The sequence below is a fragment of the Salmo salar genome, chromosome 03 (genome assembly GCF_965601325.2).
Source record: "Salmo salar chromosome 03, fSalSal1, whole genome shotgun sequence".
Classification (NCBI taxonomy): domain Eukaryota; kingdom Metazoa; phylum Chordata; class Actinopteri; order Salmoniformes; family Salmonidae; genus Salmo; species Salmo salar.
In genome coordinates, this window is record NC_138293.1 from 83,891,881 (window position 1) to 83,907,054 (window position 15,174).

The 15,174-nt window shown below is 42.6% G+C and overlaps 1 protein-coding gene across 8 annotated transcripts in view; it reads left to right on the forward strand.

The window, feature by feature from the left end:
• LOC106606600 (trinucleotide repeat-containing gene 6C protein) overlaps nucleotides 1–15,174 on the forward strand; it is a 99,533-nt gene that overhangs the window by 55,833 nt on the left and 28,526 nt on the right. The window contains exon 1 of one of the 8 annotated variants that reach the window (XM_082972823.1): nucleotides 13,897–14,059. The exons of the other annotated variants lie outside the window; for them this stretch is intronic. Within the exon in view, the coding sequence (XP_082828949.1) occupies nucleotides 14,035–14,059 (25 nt within the window). The 5' untranslated portion in view covers nucleotides 13,897–14,034. Of the gene's footprint in view, nucleotides 1–13,896; nucleotides 14,060–15,174 lie in introns of those variants that run through there. 8 annotated transcript variants of the gene reach the window in all.

The following is a 15,174-nucleotide window of genomic DNA, read 5'->3' on the forward strand; positions in this document are numbered from 1 at the left end:
TTAGATTATGTTAAGACAGTACATAGCTAAAAAATTACACAGCCATTTTCAATGCAAGGACAAGCGTCACCAAAAGCAGAAAACCAGCTAAAATTATGCTCTAACCTTTGACAATCTTCATCAGATGACACTCCTAGGACATTATGTTAGACAATGCATGAATTTTTTGTTCTATCAAGTTCATATTTATATCCAAAAACCCAATTCTTTACATTGGCGCATGACGTTCAGAAAATGTATTTCCCCCAAAACTGTCGGTGAATCAGCACAACAATTTACAAAAATACTCATTATAAACGTTGATAAAATATTAAACTGTTATTCAAAGAATTATAGATGAACATCTCCTGAATGCAACCGCATTGACAGATTTCAAAATAACTTTACTGGGAAGGCACACTTTGCAATAATCTGAGTACTGCACTCAGAAAAATACATCAGGCAATTACAGATACCCACCATTTTGGAGTCATCTAAATGCATAAATAGCATTAGAAATATTCACTTACCTTTAATAATCTTCATCAGAAGGCACTTCCAGGAATCCCAGGTCCACAATAAATGTTGTTTTGTTCGATAAAGTTCATCATTTATGTCCAAATAACTCCATGTTCTTTGTGCGTTGAGTAAGCTACTCAAAATGTAGGAAAATTACGCGCGAGGAAAATGTCAGGACGAAAAGTTTAAAAAAAAGTGTATTTACGTTCGTTCAAACATGTTAAACGTTGTATAGCATCAATCTTTAGGGCCATTTTAACGTGAAACTTCAGTAACATTGTCCGATTTCAAAAAGGCTTTACAGCGAAAGCAAAACATTAGATTGTCAGGAGAGTACCCTGCCAAAAATAATCACACAGCCATTTTCAAAGCAAGCATATATGTCACAAAAACCCAAACCACAGCTAAATGCAGCACTAACCTTTGAAGATCTTCAAAGCACATTTTGCAATATTCTGAGTACATAGCCCGGCCATCATGGCTAGCTAATTTGACACCCACCAAGTTTGGCCCTCACCAAACTCAGATTTACTATAAGAAAAATTGGATTACCTTTGCTGTTCTTTGTCAGAATGCACTCCCAGGACTTCTACTTCAACAACAAATGTTGTTTTGGTTCCAAATAATCCATAGTTATATTGAAATAGCTCCGTTTTGTTCGTGCGTTGCAGTCACTATCCGAAGGGTGACGCGCGAGCGCATTTCGTGACAAAAAAAATCAAAATATTTCATTCCCGTACTTCGAAGCATGTCAAACGCTGTTTAAAATCAATTTTTATGCTATTTTTCTCGTAAAATAGCGATAATATTCCAACCGGGCGACGTTGTATTCATTCAAAGGCTGAAAGAAAAAAATAGAGTAGTCTTGTGACCGCGAGGACAGTGAGACTATCTCCAGTCTCACTGTCCCCAGGCTGACCACTTACAAATTCTGCTGCTGTTCTTTGCCCAGAGACAGCAGACACCCCATTCCACTTTCTGGCGGTTTTAGAGAGCCAATGGGAGCCTTAGAAAATGTCACGTTACAGCACAGATGCTGTATTTTCGATAGAGATGCAACAGAAGGACAACAAATTGTCAGACGGGGCACTTCCTGTATGGAATCTTCTCAGGTTTTGGCCTGCCATATGAGTTTTGTGATACTCACAGACAGCATTCAAACAGTTTTAGAAACTTCAGAGTGTTTTCTATCCAAATCTACTAATTATATGCATATTCTAGTTTCTGGGCAGGAGTAGTAACCAGATTAATCGGGTACGTTTTTTATCCGGCCTTGAAAATACTGCCAAATACTTATTTTCCACCATAATTTGCAAATAAATTCCTAAAAAATCCTACAATGTGATCTTCTGGATTTTTTTTCTTCTCATTTTTATCTGTCATAGTTGAAGTGTACCTATGATGAAAATTACAGGCCTCATCTTTTTAAGTGGGAGAACTTGCACAATTGGTGGCTGACTAAATACTTTTTTGCCCCACTGTATCTGTGAGAATATCCAAGGGGCTTTTATATCATTCTAAATGAATCATGATAATCATAATCGCTTTGTTTTAAAGAAAATATTTTGTTTTCAAATAACGTAAAATGAGGGGGGGGCGCGGGCCATTCTTGAACATTGGGTGAGACATAGTTACCTATTTGTAAATAAAGCCAGTTTGTTATTTAGAGTTATTTATTTATGTTTTTAGAGGGAGAGAAACCAAAAACCTACAGTCACCTCAAGGATCTCCCAGTCGAGGCTGGCACGGGTATTGAACCAGCAGCCGTAGCAACACCGCTTGCACTGCGCTGCAGTGTCTTGTACAACATGACTGGTCGGGAGTAAGCTACAGTACTACAGAGACACAGTAGCGCCTTGGGACCCAAACACGTAATCAGTGCTCTAACTTCCCCTTGCGCTGGTCTGGAGCAATGAAGTAGTGATGTAGGGTACCGTACTAAACCACAAATAACCTCTAAGTCCCGCAGCATAATCGCAAAACTTTTAGTGGAGCAACTACTATAACATCTATTCACTACCCTAGTTCTTTGTTTGTGATAATATGCAAAACTATAACGCAAAATATGCTGATTGCGAAGATGATTGCCAACAAAACTTTATTAATTCACTTAATCGGTCTCTCCAAAACATTCTGTTGCCTCTGCGAACTGACTGTGTATGTGAATATGGCTTTGACTGCCCCCCCCCCGCCTCATGAATGATGTCATTACTGGTTAAAAAGAGAACGCACACTTTTATAAAATAACTTATATGCAAATTTTGTTGCTCAGTACAAGAAAATAAGGCCCAAATAGAAGTGAAACTGATCATTTGTCTTCTGTAGCCCCATGAAAATCAGCCAACATGCTAAATAATGCATGCAAACACTCCTATTGAATATGCATTCCCTTTTATTGTGAATAGGCCTGGGCCACATCATGATTTACCCAGATTATCAATAGAGACACAAAAATAAAAACTTGCACCCCTTGGGGTACTGAGGACCGAGTTTGGGAAACGCTGGATTATGCATACATGGCTGTCTCTGAAAAATATTGACCTCAAAAGATGCCCAACAGAGCAGTAGCTGAGTTTATCTGTCTGGATCAAGTGTCATTCTGGGACTTTGGCTAACATGCCTTCTTTCTTTGATGTTGTGATGGAATCGAGTATTGTCATACTAAACCTGGTATCGGTATTGAAGTCAAAATTCTGGTATCGTGACAACACTACCGCCTAAGTTTTTCTTCTTCGTACCGCCTGTGTCCAAACGAGAGAAAAAAAAAAGATTTGCAAATAATGTTCGGAATGGAAAAACCTTTTCAGTGTGAACTAAAACAAAATCGAAGGTATACCCAAAAGATAATGGACCTATGGAGAAAATAAATGCTACTCAGTCAGGGAGAATCTAAAATGTAAAAATGATGCCTTCAGAAGTATTTTTGTTATGGCATGAGGCCCCCATTGATTTAGTTATAATGTTGAGTCACTCCGATTAGCGTAAACCATGGCAAAATGTGTAGAATTGGAGGAAATGTGCTTTAAAATTGCACATTTGTCTCTCAGCGTCATGGCTAAATGTGTAGAATTGCAGAAGATTAGCGTTAACTGCTAAATCGTATCTCCGACACCTGGCTAAATGTTTAGAATTGCAGGAAATTGGCATTAAAACGGTTACATTTTGTCACTGCGGCCATCAGGAGGGCCTCTAAATGTTTTGTTTGGCCACGCCCACCACCTAAACCCCATTTTTGATCCGGAAAAAACTGGTCTATTTGTAGTGTTTCAAACGTTAAGTGATTCAGCAGGTCAGATATTTGATCGTTTGTAGTCTAAGATACATTTCCTGTTAAGATTTCATGTTTGTCCTTCATTTCCTTTTTCTGAAATGTAACATTTTTGGCACTTGTTTGTCTTGTTTGCTGGTTAGAGGGAGTCTCTGAAAGAGTTCTGTTGTGTGTTAGTACTGTCTGAAGAGCTTTGAGTTGTGCTGACCAGAGCTATTTCCTGTAATGGTGGAGCTAGGAAGACCTGGCAGGGCCTGAGTGGGACTGATCTGGCACAGATAGAGGGGGAGAAGGAAAGAGGGAGAGAAGGGGAAATAATTGGTGAGAGGGAAGAATAGCGGGAGAGAGTGCAGGTCAGAGAGGGGTTTTTATTTATTTTTAGTGGTATTGTGTGTTGTCCTGTAAACTCTTGCAATGTTATGCCTCTCGGCCAGGTCGTTATTGTAATTTACAATTGTTTCTCAATTGACTTATCTGGTTAAATAAAGAAGTAATAGAGAGCGAAGGGGGGGGGGGGGGGGGTGGCGAGCAAGGAAATCTGAGTGAAATGAAAGGGCGAGAGGCCCAGGTCTGTGAGCTGGGTGACTCATGACTTGTGGTAAAAGCTCATGATTCACTTCACTCCTTTGGCAGACTTCTCTGCTCACTCGCACTCTGTCTCTCTTTCTCAGGGCTGCTGGGATAGGCCAGGGAGACACTGTAGGCCGCAAGATGGTGCTGTACCAGCATACAGCTCTATCTCCTCTGACACACTACAGTACAGACACGTAGCATACAGAGTCGTACAGCTCATACGCATGCTCCCTCCCACCCGCTCTCTCTTTAACCTTTCTGGCGCAGGCGTTCCGCTAGCGACCCACCTCGACAACATCCGGTGAAATTGCAGAGCGCCAAATTCAAAATACAGAAATGGTCATAATAAACATTCATAAAAAATACAAGTGTTATACATCGGCTTAAAGATGAACTTCTTGTTAATCCAACCACTTTGTCAGATTTCAAAAAGGCTTTACGGCAAAAGCATACCATGCGATTATCTGAGGACAGCGCCCCGCTTACAAAAGCATACAAACAAGTATTTTACAATCAAGTAAAGGAATTACAAAAGTCAGAAATAGCGATAAAATGAATCACTTACCTTTGAAAATCTTCATATGGTTGCAGTCACAAGAGTCCCAGCTACACAATAAATGTTTGTTTTGTTCGATAAAGTCCCTCTTTATATCCCAAAAACTCTGTTTTTGTTGGCGCGTTTTGTTCAGTAATCCACTGGCTCCAAGGTGGTCAAAACATGCAGACAAATACATCCTAATATTACCGGTAAAGTTCGTCGAAACATGTCAAACGATGTTTCTAATTAATCCTCAGGTTGTCAATTGTCTAAATAATCGATAATATTTCAACCGGACAATAGCGTATTTAATAGAAAGGAAAAACAACGAAGGGGGGGCACAATCGGTCACGCCTTGTAAACCAGCTCTGCATTCTTCCTCAGTCCACTGACAAAAAGGTCTCATTCTTCTTCATTTTTCAGAAAACAAGCCTGAAACAATGTCTAAAGACTGTTGACATCTAGTGGAAGCCATAGGAACTGCAATCTGGGTCCTAACCCATTAGACACTGTTTAGGCATTCAATTGAAAATACTCCATCAAAAAAATCCCACTTCCTGGATGGATTTTCGTCAGGTTTTTTCCCCTGCCATATCAGTTCTGTTATACTCAGAGACATTATTGTAACGGTTTTGGAAACTTTCTATCCAAATTTCTACTTTCTATCCAAATCTACCAATTATATGCATATCCTAGCTTCTGGGCCCCTGAGTAACAGGCAGTTTACTTTGGGCACGCTTCTCATCCAGACGTCGTAATACTGCCCCCAAGCCATAAGTTAACACATACATACATATAGCCATGCATATTGTCACCTGTTGCATGTGTTTATGATGGTACTGAGGATGACCACTGGCTACTGGCCTTCTACTGACACATCAGGCTCCATTAGTGCAGTCCTGAGCCCCCACTACAGGTTCTAGAGAGAGATCCCCTATTTCCCATGTCTCTCTGTCTGCCGTAGCCCTTTACACTCATAGACATTGGAATGCAGTGGCATGTACAGTAACATGCTATACATGGTTGTTCCACTGGATATCATAAGGTGAATGCACCAATTTGTAAGTCGCTCTGGATAAGAGCGTCTGCTAAATGACTTAAATGTAAATGACGTCAGACCTCAGGGTCTCCACTTCACAGCTCTGTAGGGGTTTTCAATGACAGACATTCTGAACTTGAGCACCACGCACGACAAGAAGTTTCCCCCATCCCTCCTGCATTTTTTATTGTCTGAGTAAATTAAGAGGACTCGATGTACAGTATTTTTGAAAGATGAGACATTAAGGATTATAATAAATACCGCTTTGATGTCATACAAGCAAGCCAAACACCCGGGAGTCCAAATGTGCACTTCACATTTCCATATCATAAAACGAATGGAATATACAGTGTCAACGTTTATGATCACTATGTTTGATATACAGTTACAAGAGTACATGACATTATACCCTGGGTTGTCCTGAACACAATGAGCCTGTGTTTGTTGTATTGTGGAGAACATTTGCCACAGACCACGCATCTGAATGCACTTATGTTCACCAACATTACGATCTGCTTCTCTGAACTGCCTTGGATCACGTAAACAACAACTGTAATTGTGTGATGGCGGGGATGCAGGCCTGTATTCCAAACAAAACACCAAGTGTGCTTGTCCTAGTTCCTCAACAGCACAGCTAGGAGAGCTAAAAAAAATGCACCTTTTTGTTGAAGACTCTTCTTTCAGTCATAAAAGTGCATTGAAATGACTTACTGTGCAGACCTTGGAGATGTGTGGGCTCTTGGAGACACTAGTTTGACCTCTCACTCAAACCTTGTCATTTTTTTGTCTTATGTTGCACTTACCCCAAATTATCAACAAATGCAGCAAAAAGAACAGTCAATGTAAAGTACACATAAATAGGGCTGTGCCGGTAATTGATTAACCCTGTAACTGACCGTTATGGATGAAGCCCGTCATGAAAATCAATTAACCATCAGAACCATTTAAATAGGCCTACAATCAGTTTTGGGGAAATAATATTTCAGAATAGCTTTAAGGTAGATCAACTTGGCTTAATAGCTGGAGTATTTACTAATAACTATAAGCTATTGTTCTGCTAACTTAGTCTATTAAACTGTCTAGGTCTCCTCTTTCCAACAGTTGTTTTTAGCTCCAGCAGCTAAACCTCTAGATGCACAGGGGTGTAGAGCGCTAGTGTTCTTCTAGCCTACACTGCACGTTTTCATTCCTTGCTAGTAGATAAATAAATCTGTTTTCTTTTTAAAAAGGTTGGGTGTGTCTGACTATTTATTCATTATTCAACAGCAGTCGACAAGGTTGTTCTGGCTCTGAGGCCTATAATGCGCCAGTGTTGTGTCAAATGGACAATGTGCCAGTCCTCTCCAACCTGGCATGGTATAATTTGATACGGAATCGTTTCTTCATTTTCTAGACTAATCAACGCTGATAAATAGGCTATGGACATGTTGTGTGTATTTGTTTCTATTTTAATGATAGTATGACATTGACAATCACAGCTCTTTCTCCTCTTCATACTTTCCTTGCCAATTCATTATCTTATAGCCTACTTTCGGAAAGCCTATGGTAGGCCTAGGTTTTTAATATGTTTTAAGGAAGGGAGAAATATTTGCTCTTCACTGACATACTGGTGGCTTTGATTGACGGGTCCTTTTACAGGGTGTGTGTGTGAGTTCGCTGATTCTCTCTACTGGCCTATATGTCCATTCAGAAAGTTTGCTGAAGTAGCCTGTCTGGAATCCATCTAATAAGAATCAAGTGCTCCTGTCATGATGTACTCTTGTAAAAGGCCTATTTTCAGTAGCTTAGGCTACATTATTTCTCTCATTGTGGGGGTCTTCTCTTAATATTTATAAGTAATAACCTAATTTAAAAATAATTATAATGAAATGCCATGATAATAATGAAGTGTATTGGCTTGTTCCAAATATGTTTATTAATTAAGAAGCATATCCATGGACAAACAGAATTGTGACCTCCCCTTTTTACATAGGGCTTTTAAGGCCTAAGACAACAGTAACATTGAAACAAAATGGAGACACAAACCAGTAACGTGGTGTATCAAAACACTGAAATTGCACATTTCTTTTGAGTCTGATTGCCTGCGTGTTAAATTGTCACATTTTGGTATTGACAATCTGACATTTCTTAATTGGAATACTAGACTTATATTTAGAGGTAATAGTAACTTGAATAATAATAATAATAAAGGAAATGCTATTGATGATAGTGTAATAGTGAAGTTGCAGAGAAAATTGTTTTTTTTAATTAAAAAAAATATGTAGCCCTATCCATACAGGCCAATTCCCACAAGTGTACAGGGTTAAAGATCCCCTCTTGAGGCAGTGTGTCACCCACTCGATGTATTGATTTGACAGTATTACCCCTCACCCTATAGGGCAGCACATGCGCCAGGCTGTGTGTGTGTGCAGGATGTTACTTAACGACCCATACGGAGTGCTACGCGGTCCCGTAACCAGATCCCATCCAGCTTCTGTTTCTCTCTCTCACACGCTCTCTACCTACCGCTCTTTCACGCTACCTACTGTGGGGATGTTTTTCAGCGGCAGGGACTTAGACTAGTCAGGATCGAGGGAAAGATGAACGGAGGAAAGTACAAAGATCCTTGATGAAAACCTGCTCCAGAATGCTCAGGACCTCAGACTGCGGCGATGGTTCACCTTCCAACAGGACAACAACCCTAAGCACACAACCAAGACAATGCAGGAGTGGCTTCGGGACAAGTCTCTGAATGTCCTTGAGTGGCCCAGCCACAGCCTGGACTTGAACCCAATCGAACATCTCTGGAGAGACCTAAAAAATAGCTGTGCAGCAACACTCCTCATCCAACCTGACAGAGCTTGAGAGGATCTGCAGAGAAGAATGGGAGAAACTCACCAAATACCTGTGTGCCAAGCTTGTAGCGTCTTACCCAAGAAGACTCAAGGCTGTAATCGCTGCCAAAGGTGCTTCAACAAAGTACTGAGTAAAGGGTCTGAATACTTACAGTACCGTTCAAAAGTTTGGGGTCACTTAGAAATATCCTTGTTTTCCATGAATACATACATGAATAGGAAATATAGTCAAGCCGTTGACAAGGTTATAAATAATGATTTTTAATTTATGTAATAATTGTGTCCTTCAAACTTTGCTTTCGTCAAAGAATCCTCCATTTGTAGAAATTACAGCCTTGCATTCTAGTTGTATTCTAGTTGTAAATTTGTGAAGGTAATCTGAAGAGATTTCACCCCATGCTTCCTGAAGCACCTCCCAGAAGTTGGATTGGCTTGATGGGCACTTCTACATACCATACGGTCAAGCTGCTCCCACAACAGCTCAATAGGGTTGAGATCCGGTGACTGTGCTTGGCACTCCATTATAGACAGAATACCAGCTGAGTGCTTCTTCCCTAAATAGTTCTTGCATAGTTTGGAGCTGTGCTTTGGGTCATTGTCCTGTTGTGGGAGGAAATTGTCTCCAATGAAGCGCTGTCCACAGGGTATGGCACGGCGTTGCAAAATGAAGTGATAGCCTTCCTTCTTCAAGATCCCTTTTACCCTGTACAAATCTCCCACTTTATCACCACCAAAGCACCCCCAGACCATCACATTGCCTCCACCACATGCTTGACGGATGGCGTTTAGCACTCCTCCAGCATCTTTTCATTTTTTCCTCCTCTCACAAATGTTCTCCTTTGTGATCCAAACACTTCAAACTTAGATTTGTCTGTCCATAACTTTTTCCCCCAATCTTCCTCTGTCCAGTGTCTGTGTTCTTTTGCACATCTTAATCTTTTCTTTTTATGGCTTTTTCTTTTCATCTCTGCCTAGAAGGCCAGCATCCCGGCGTCCCCTCTTCACTGACGTTGAGACTGGTGTTTTGCGGGTACTATTTAATGAAGCTGCCAGTTGAGGACATGTGAGGCATCTGTTTCTCAAACTAGACACTCTAATCTACTTGTCCTCTTGCTCAGTTGTGGACCATGGCCTCCCACTCCTCTTTCTATTCTGGTTAGAGCCAGTTTGCGCTGTTCTGTGAAGGGAGTAGTACACAGCGTTGTACGAGATCTTCAGTTTCTTGGCAATTTCTCGCATGGAATAGCCTTCATTTTTCAGAACAAGTTTCAGAAGAAAGGTCTTGTTTCTAGCCATTTTGAGCCTGTAATCGAACCCACAAATTCTGATGCTCCAGATTCTCAACTAGTCTAAAGAAGGCCAGTTGTATTGCTTCTTTAATCAGCACAACAGTTTTCAGCTGTGCTAACTTAATTTCAAAAGTGTTTTCTAATGATCAATTAGCCTTTTAAACTGATAAACTTGGATTAGCTAACACAACGTGCCATTGGAACATAGGAGTGATGGTTGCTGATAACGGGCCTCTGTACGCCCATGTAGATATTCCATTAAAAATCACAGTTTCCGGCAACAATGGTCATTTACAACTTTAACAATGTCTACACTGTATTTCTGATCAATTTGATGTGATTTTAATTGACAAATTAGATTTTCTTTCAAAAACAAGGACATTTCTAAGTGACCCCAAACTTTTGAACGGTAGTGTATGTGAATGTGATATTTCAGTTTGAACTTTTTTATAAATTAGCAAAAATGTTTTAGTAAAATACGTTTTTGCTTGGTCATTATGGGGTATTGTCTGTAGATTGATGAGGGAAAAAAACGATTTATTCAATTTTAGAATAAGGCTGAATGTAATAAAATCGGGATCTTAATTTGAGCATGTTTGTTACAGCAGGAAAATAGTCCTGCGTTAACAGGAAATGTGGATTATAATTAATGCACATTTTCGTAGAGGTTGATCCATTTTTCGTAAGGGAATTTTCTGTGGAAATTACAAACTTCTGAAGCCTTTTTAAACCTCAAACAATACACATTTGAAATTTCACAGGGTGATCGAATTAAGATCCTACATCTGTAGATGGCTTTTATGAGGGCGTTTTGCATTGCTTTTTAAAGTATGGCTGTGTCCTCATAACAGCACTCATAGAAGTGTTACCTTTACATATTTTAGCTGTAGGGTTGTTGTGCATTAACGCCTCTGCACTAAGCTCCATCCCAATGATACTAGATACAATTCTACAGTGTAGGAGTCATCTACCAGAATCTTATTTTATCCAGAGCAAGCTGAAACCACTGCATAACACTGGAAGCTGTAGGACCCCAGCGATAGACTGCAATCCTAGTGTCTGTCTGTCTGTTGTCTCCCTCTCTCGTTGAGCTGAGGACCCAGCCTGTCTTCTCGGTGGCCCATTGCCCGCCAGTGGTGTCGCCAGATTGTGTCCTGTCGCATTTACGTCACGTCGTCACACGCAACAGGAGAACAGGGACACAGTGGAGGTTGTTGTGTAAGACCTTCTCTGTCTTCCCTCACACTGCCCCCTCCCCTCTGCCCGTCTAAACTTTTTGTAACCGTACAGTGACGGGCTCCACACACACACTACTTGCACGGTGGGTACTGTATTATTAGACGACCTGTGCCACCTGGGGCTTAGTCAATAGAAATCTGAAGTGCTGAGACAAATGACTATCTATAAATTGCACTCCACTGAATCTATTAGAACAGGTATGGTCAATAATACAAGACTCGGTGGCCTTGAACAAGCTGAGACAAACATCCAGCTTTCTCTACTTCATAGTAGTCAAAGCAATACAAGGACGTCCCTGCTGTATGTAATGCTGCCTTTTTCTGCAATCAGTTGTTTACCCAAATTACAGTTTGTTGTTATGGTAATCTCCGTGTTTGCATGGCCTGCTTTGCTTTGTTTTCGTCTCAGACCCAATGTTTGTTGCTCTTCTATAATCAAGATGATGTTGAATAAAGTCTGCCTCTCGAAGTTGCAGCTTTTCTTGGTATCATCTGCTAGTAGCATACTGGGCTTGTGCCTTACTCAGGGGGAGTGTGTCGACAGGACAGCACACAATTGATTTGAGCATGTTTTCATCTAATATTGTTTCTCTATGGGCCAATAGTCATGAGACTGTAGGCTAGACTAATCATGGGAATGGTAGAGGAGGTTTGATGGTGGGGGTGCAGCAGTGTGTGTGTGTGTGTGTGTGTGTGTGTGTGTGTGTGTGTGTGTGTGTGGTAAGTAATAGTGCGTGTCGTTTGTCTGGTTGGAAGGATTGAAAGAGCAGCGGGGCTTTCTCTCTACAAGCCTCTCCTCTCCTGCCCCCGGGGGACTTCATTATGCCTGGACCAACCCAGCTGAGACCTGACAAACACATCCATCTCTTCTTCACTCTCTTCCACTCCTTCACTTTTTCTCATTCTCTGTGCTGACTGGGACTAGCCAGCGCTCCTCCTGCTCTCACTCTCCCTCTCCTTATCTCCCTCACTTTCACACTCTCTCACCCAACAAATCCAACTTGTTGAAACAAAACGAAAGGAAAAAAATGCTAAACAAAAACCTTAACAGCAATGTCTAGGCTGAGATTGCAATTCACCATCCGTCCCCGTTTCTGGGAAACAGCAGCGAGGTAGTGGATTGGAGGTTTGGGTAAGTGCCATCCAGACAGTTTGTATGAAGGGCATTATTTATACACAAAGCACCAATCAGTGGGGCTTTGATGACCTCACTGCACGTTGACACACACATCACACACACGGTGGAAAAGGCTGGGGCCTGGGTTTCCACATAAGGAACCACTGTTCTTCTGGTGGGACTTTGATGTATTGTGTGTTGGAGCAGTAGAGGCTCGTTTGTAAACAATACCCACCTTCAGTTAGCTTAGGAGCTGCTGCTGTTACTGCTTCTCTTTTGCCTGCCTCTAGCTAGCGCCCGATAGCGGCCTGCCTCTAGCTGGCGCCCGATAGCGGCCTGCCTCTAGCTGGCGCCCGATAGCGGCCTGCCTCTAGCTGGCGCCCGATAGCGGCCTGCCTCTAGCTGGCGCCCGATAGCGGCCTGTCTCTAGCTAGCGCCCGATAGCGGCCTGCCCCTCCTCCTCTGTTTAGCTCTCTTTTTCTCTAACCCCTCCTCTCTGCTGTCTCTCCACCTAATTCTCTCTTCTTCTCCTTGTCTTTGCCACGCTTTCCCTTTCCTCCTCTCTCTCCCTCGCTCCGTCACTCCAGACCACACTGTGTAAAGACAGACGTTTAGCTCTTCTTGGCCTCCTGCCCTCAGCCATGTGAGCTTCATTTCATGTGTTTATGCTGTTTTCCATGCAGCCAGTGAAGTGGTGGTGTTTCTCCTGGCCAAACTAGGGCTGTTTTGTGTTCCAGGGAGCTGCTCTGGTATGTGCTGTGTAGTCCCGCTGCAGACTAGTCTGTCTCTGTTTGGGGCGTCACACAACAGCAGTTTTTGTGTCAACTGCCAGCATACTATAGGAAATCATTTTGAAGCAGGAGGGGAAGGGGGGTGTGTGTGTGTGTGTGTGTGTGTGTGTGTGTGTGTGTGTGTGTGTGTGTGTGTGTGTGTGTGTACACGTGCATATGATATGTGCACATGCATCTGGATGCATATGTGCAAAGAATGTGTCTGCTTACCTGCATGTGTCTGGATGCGTGTTATGGTCTGAGTGTGCGGGTGAACATGTATGTATACGTGCGTATGTGAGTGCACATTTGAGTGTCATTCCTGAACACTCAACGATGCAGCAAAAGCTCTGCCTTTGTCCATGTCCTGCTGCTGTTCTGCTTTTGGAGAGGCTCCCATTGTGGCCAGGCTGTGCTCAATGTAAATGGAGTGGTCCTGGCTAAATATTTAGTGACGACTCCAAAAGCATGAAAGCAGGAGGGAGCAAAAAGGAATCTCCCTTTTGTTTAGTGCACAATGAAATGCTCTCGGCTTTAACCATAAGCCTTTATGCCTGCCCCTACTGTCTCTGATAGAGAGAGAATATCCTCTCTCCATGGATAGGAATAGAGCCGAGTTATAAATAAAGCCAGAGAGAAAGAGAGAGGGGCAGGATGGCTCTAGCCAGGCCAAAGCAGGCTGGAACAGAGCAGAGGGGGGGAGGGTGTGTGTCTCTCTCATGCCGCGAGAGCTCGCAGCTTCTTGGCAGTATTTCAAAAATGAGCCTCTGAAAGCCCTGGCGAGCCGAGCAGACATATTGCGACTAGAGACAAACGGGGATGGCTGCCTGCGCCGCCACCGCTTCGCTCCAAACGTAGCGCTCGCTCACCATGGTCGGAAGGTACCTCTCCTCAGGTATTGTTCCTGCTTTTCGCCCGTGATCCCCCCCTCTTTCTCTTTATTCGCTGGGCGTCTTTCACTGCGTTGTGCATTGTAGTGCACGATTGCCTTTAAATGCATGCAAGTACTAAGATAAGTGCGATTTTGCAACGGAAAACATCCAGCAGCGGCAGATGGCATTCTGATGAATATCTTCATGAGGATAGTTTTAGTGTGTTTTTTCAGAGGAGCGAGCGTGCTGCAGGAAGCGAGAGAGAGAGAGAAACAGATACAGACTGTAGCTCTGAGCCTTTTTGGCTCTGGTTCAGATTTGATAAAATGGCGTCCTGTACTACACCACAGAAACCACACCGCTGTGTCTGAGACACTGCCCGTTTCTCCCTCCCCCTCTCTCTCTCTGTTTCTCCCATTCTTTTATAATCATTGGAAGAAGCCTAAGCTCTGCAGAGAGAGTGTGAGAGACAGCCAAAGCTTGCACACACACATCTCTCCCCATTTAAAGATCAGACAAAAGCAGAGGCTGTGTGTGTGCAGAGGTCCGCTCCGCTCACACATGCATGTGGAGGCACACCAAAAACAACGAGAGGAAACTGCCGCGGCGGCAGCAGAGTGATTACCACGGCAGCGCATCTAGAGCAGCTGCTGCTTTTGGACTGACTCACTTCTTATGCACCAAGCTGCTTCAGGGGATAGTTCTAGAACTGTTGTTAACCAAGCCTCTCTCAGCAGTGGGGTTTCTTTATTGGAAGAGAGAAATCCTACTGTTTGGGTTTGAGGAGTAGAGGCAGTAGCGATTTGAGGGGACTGGGAGGCAATCTTCTGTACAGCAGGGGTGCAACGTTACAAAACATTCAGATATAAATGTTGTATTGTGTAGATTAGGTACTTGTTGTGTTTGTCATGTAGAACTGTGAGTCATGTCAGCTGTACACATTACATTTGTACCGGCATCATTGTGAAGTGTTTCACCTAATTGAATACACTCCAGGGCAGAGTGGTTATCAGTCAAGCCAAATGTTTGTGAACCTGGTGTCAGGACCAGACTGAGGCTGAACTGCAGGATTCAGGGGTCAAGGGTTAGGACTGAGGATGGGCGTCTTCGGATCTGCCAGTGGACTCCACCTAGGCTC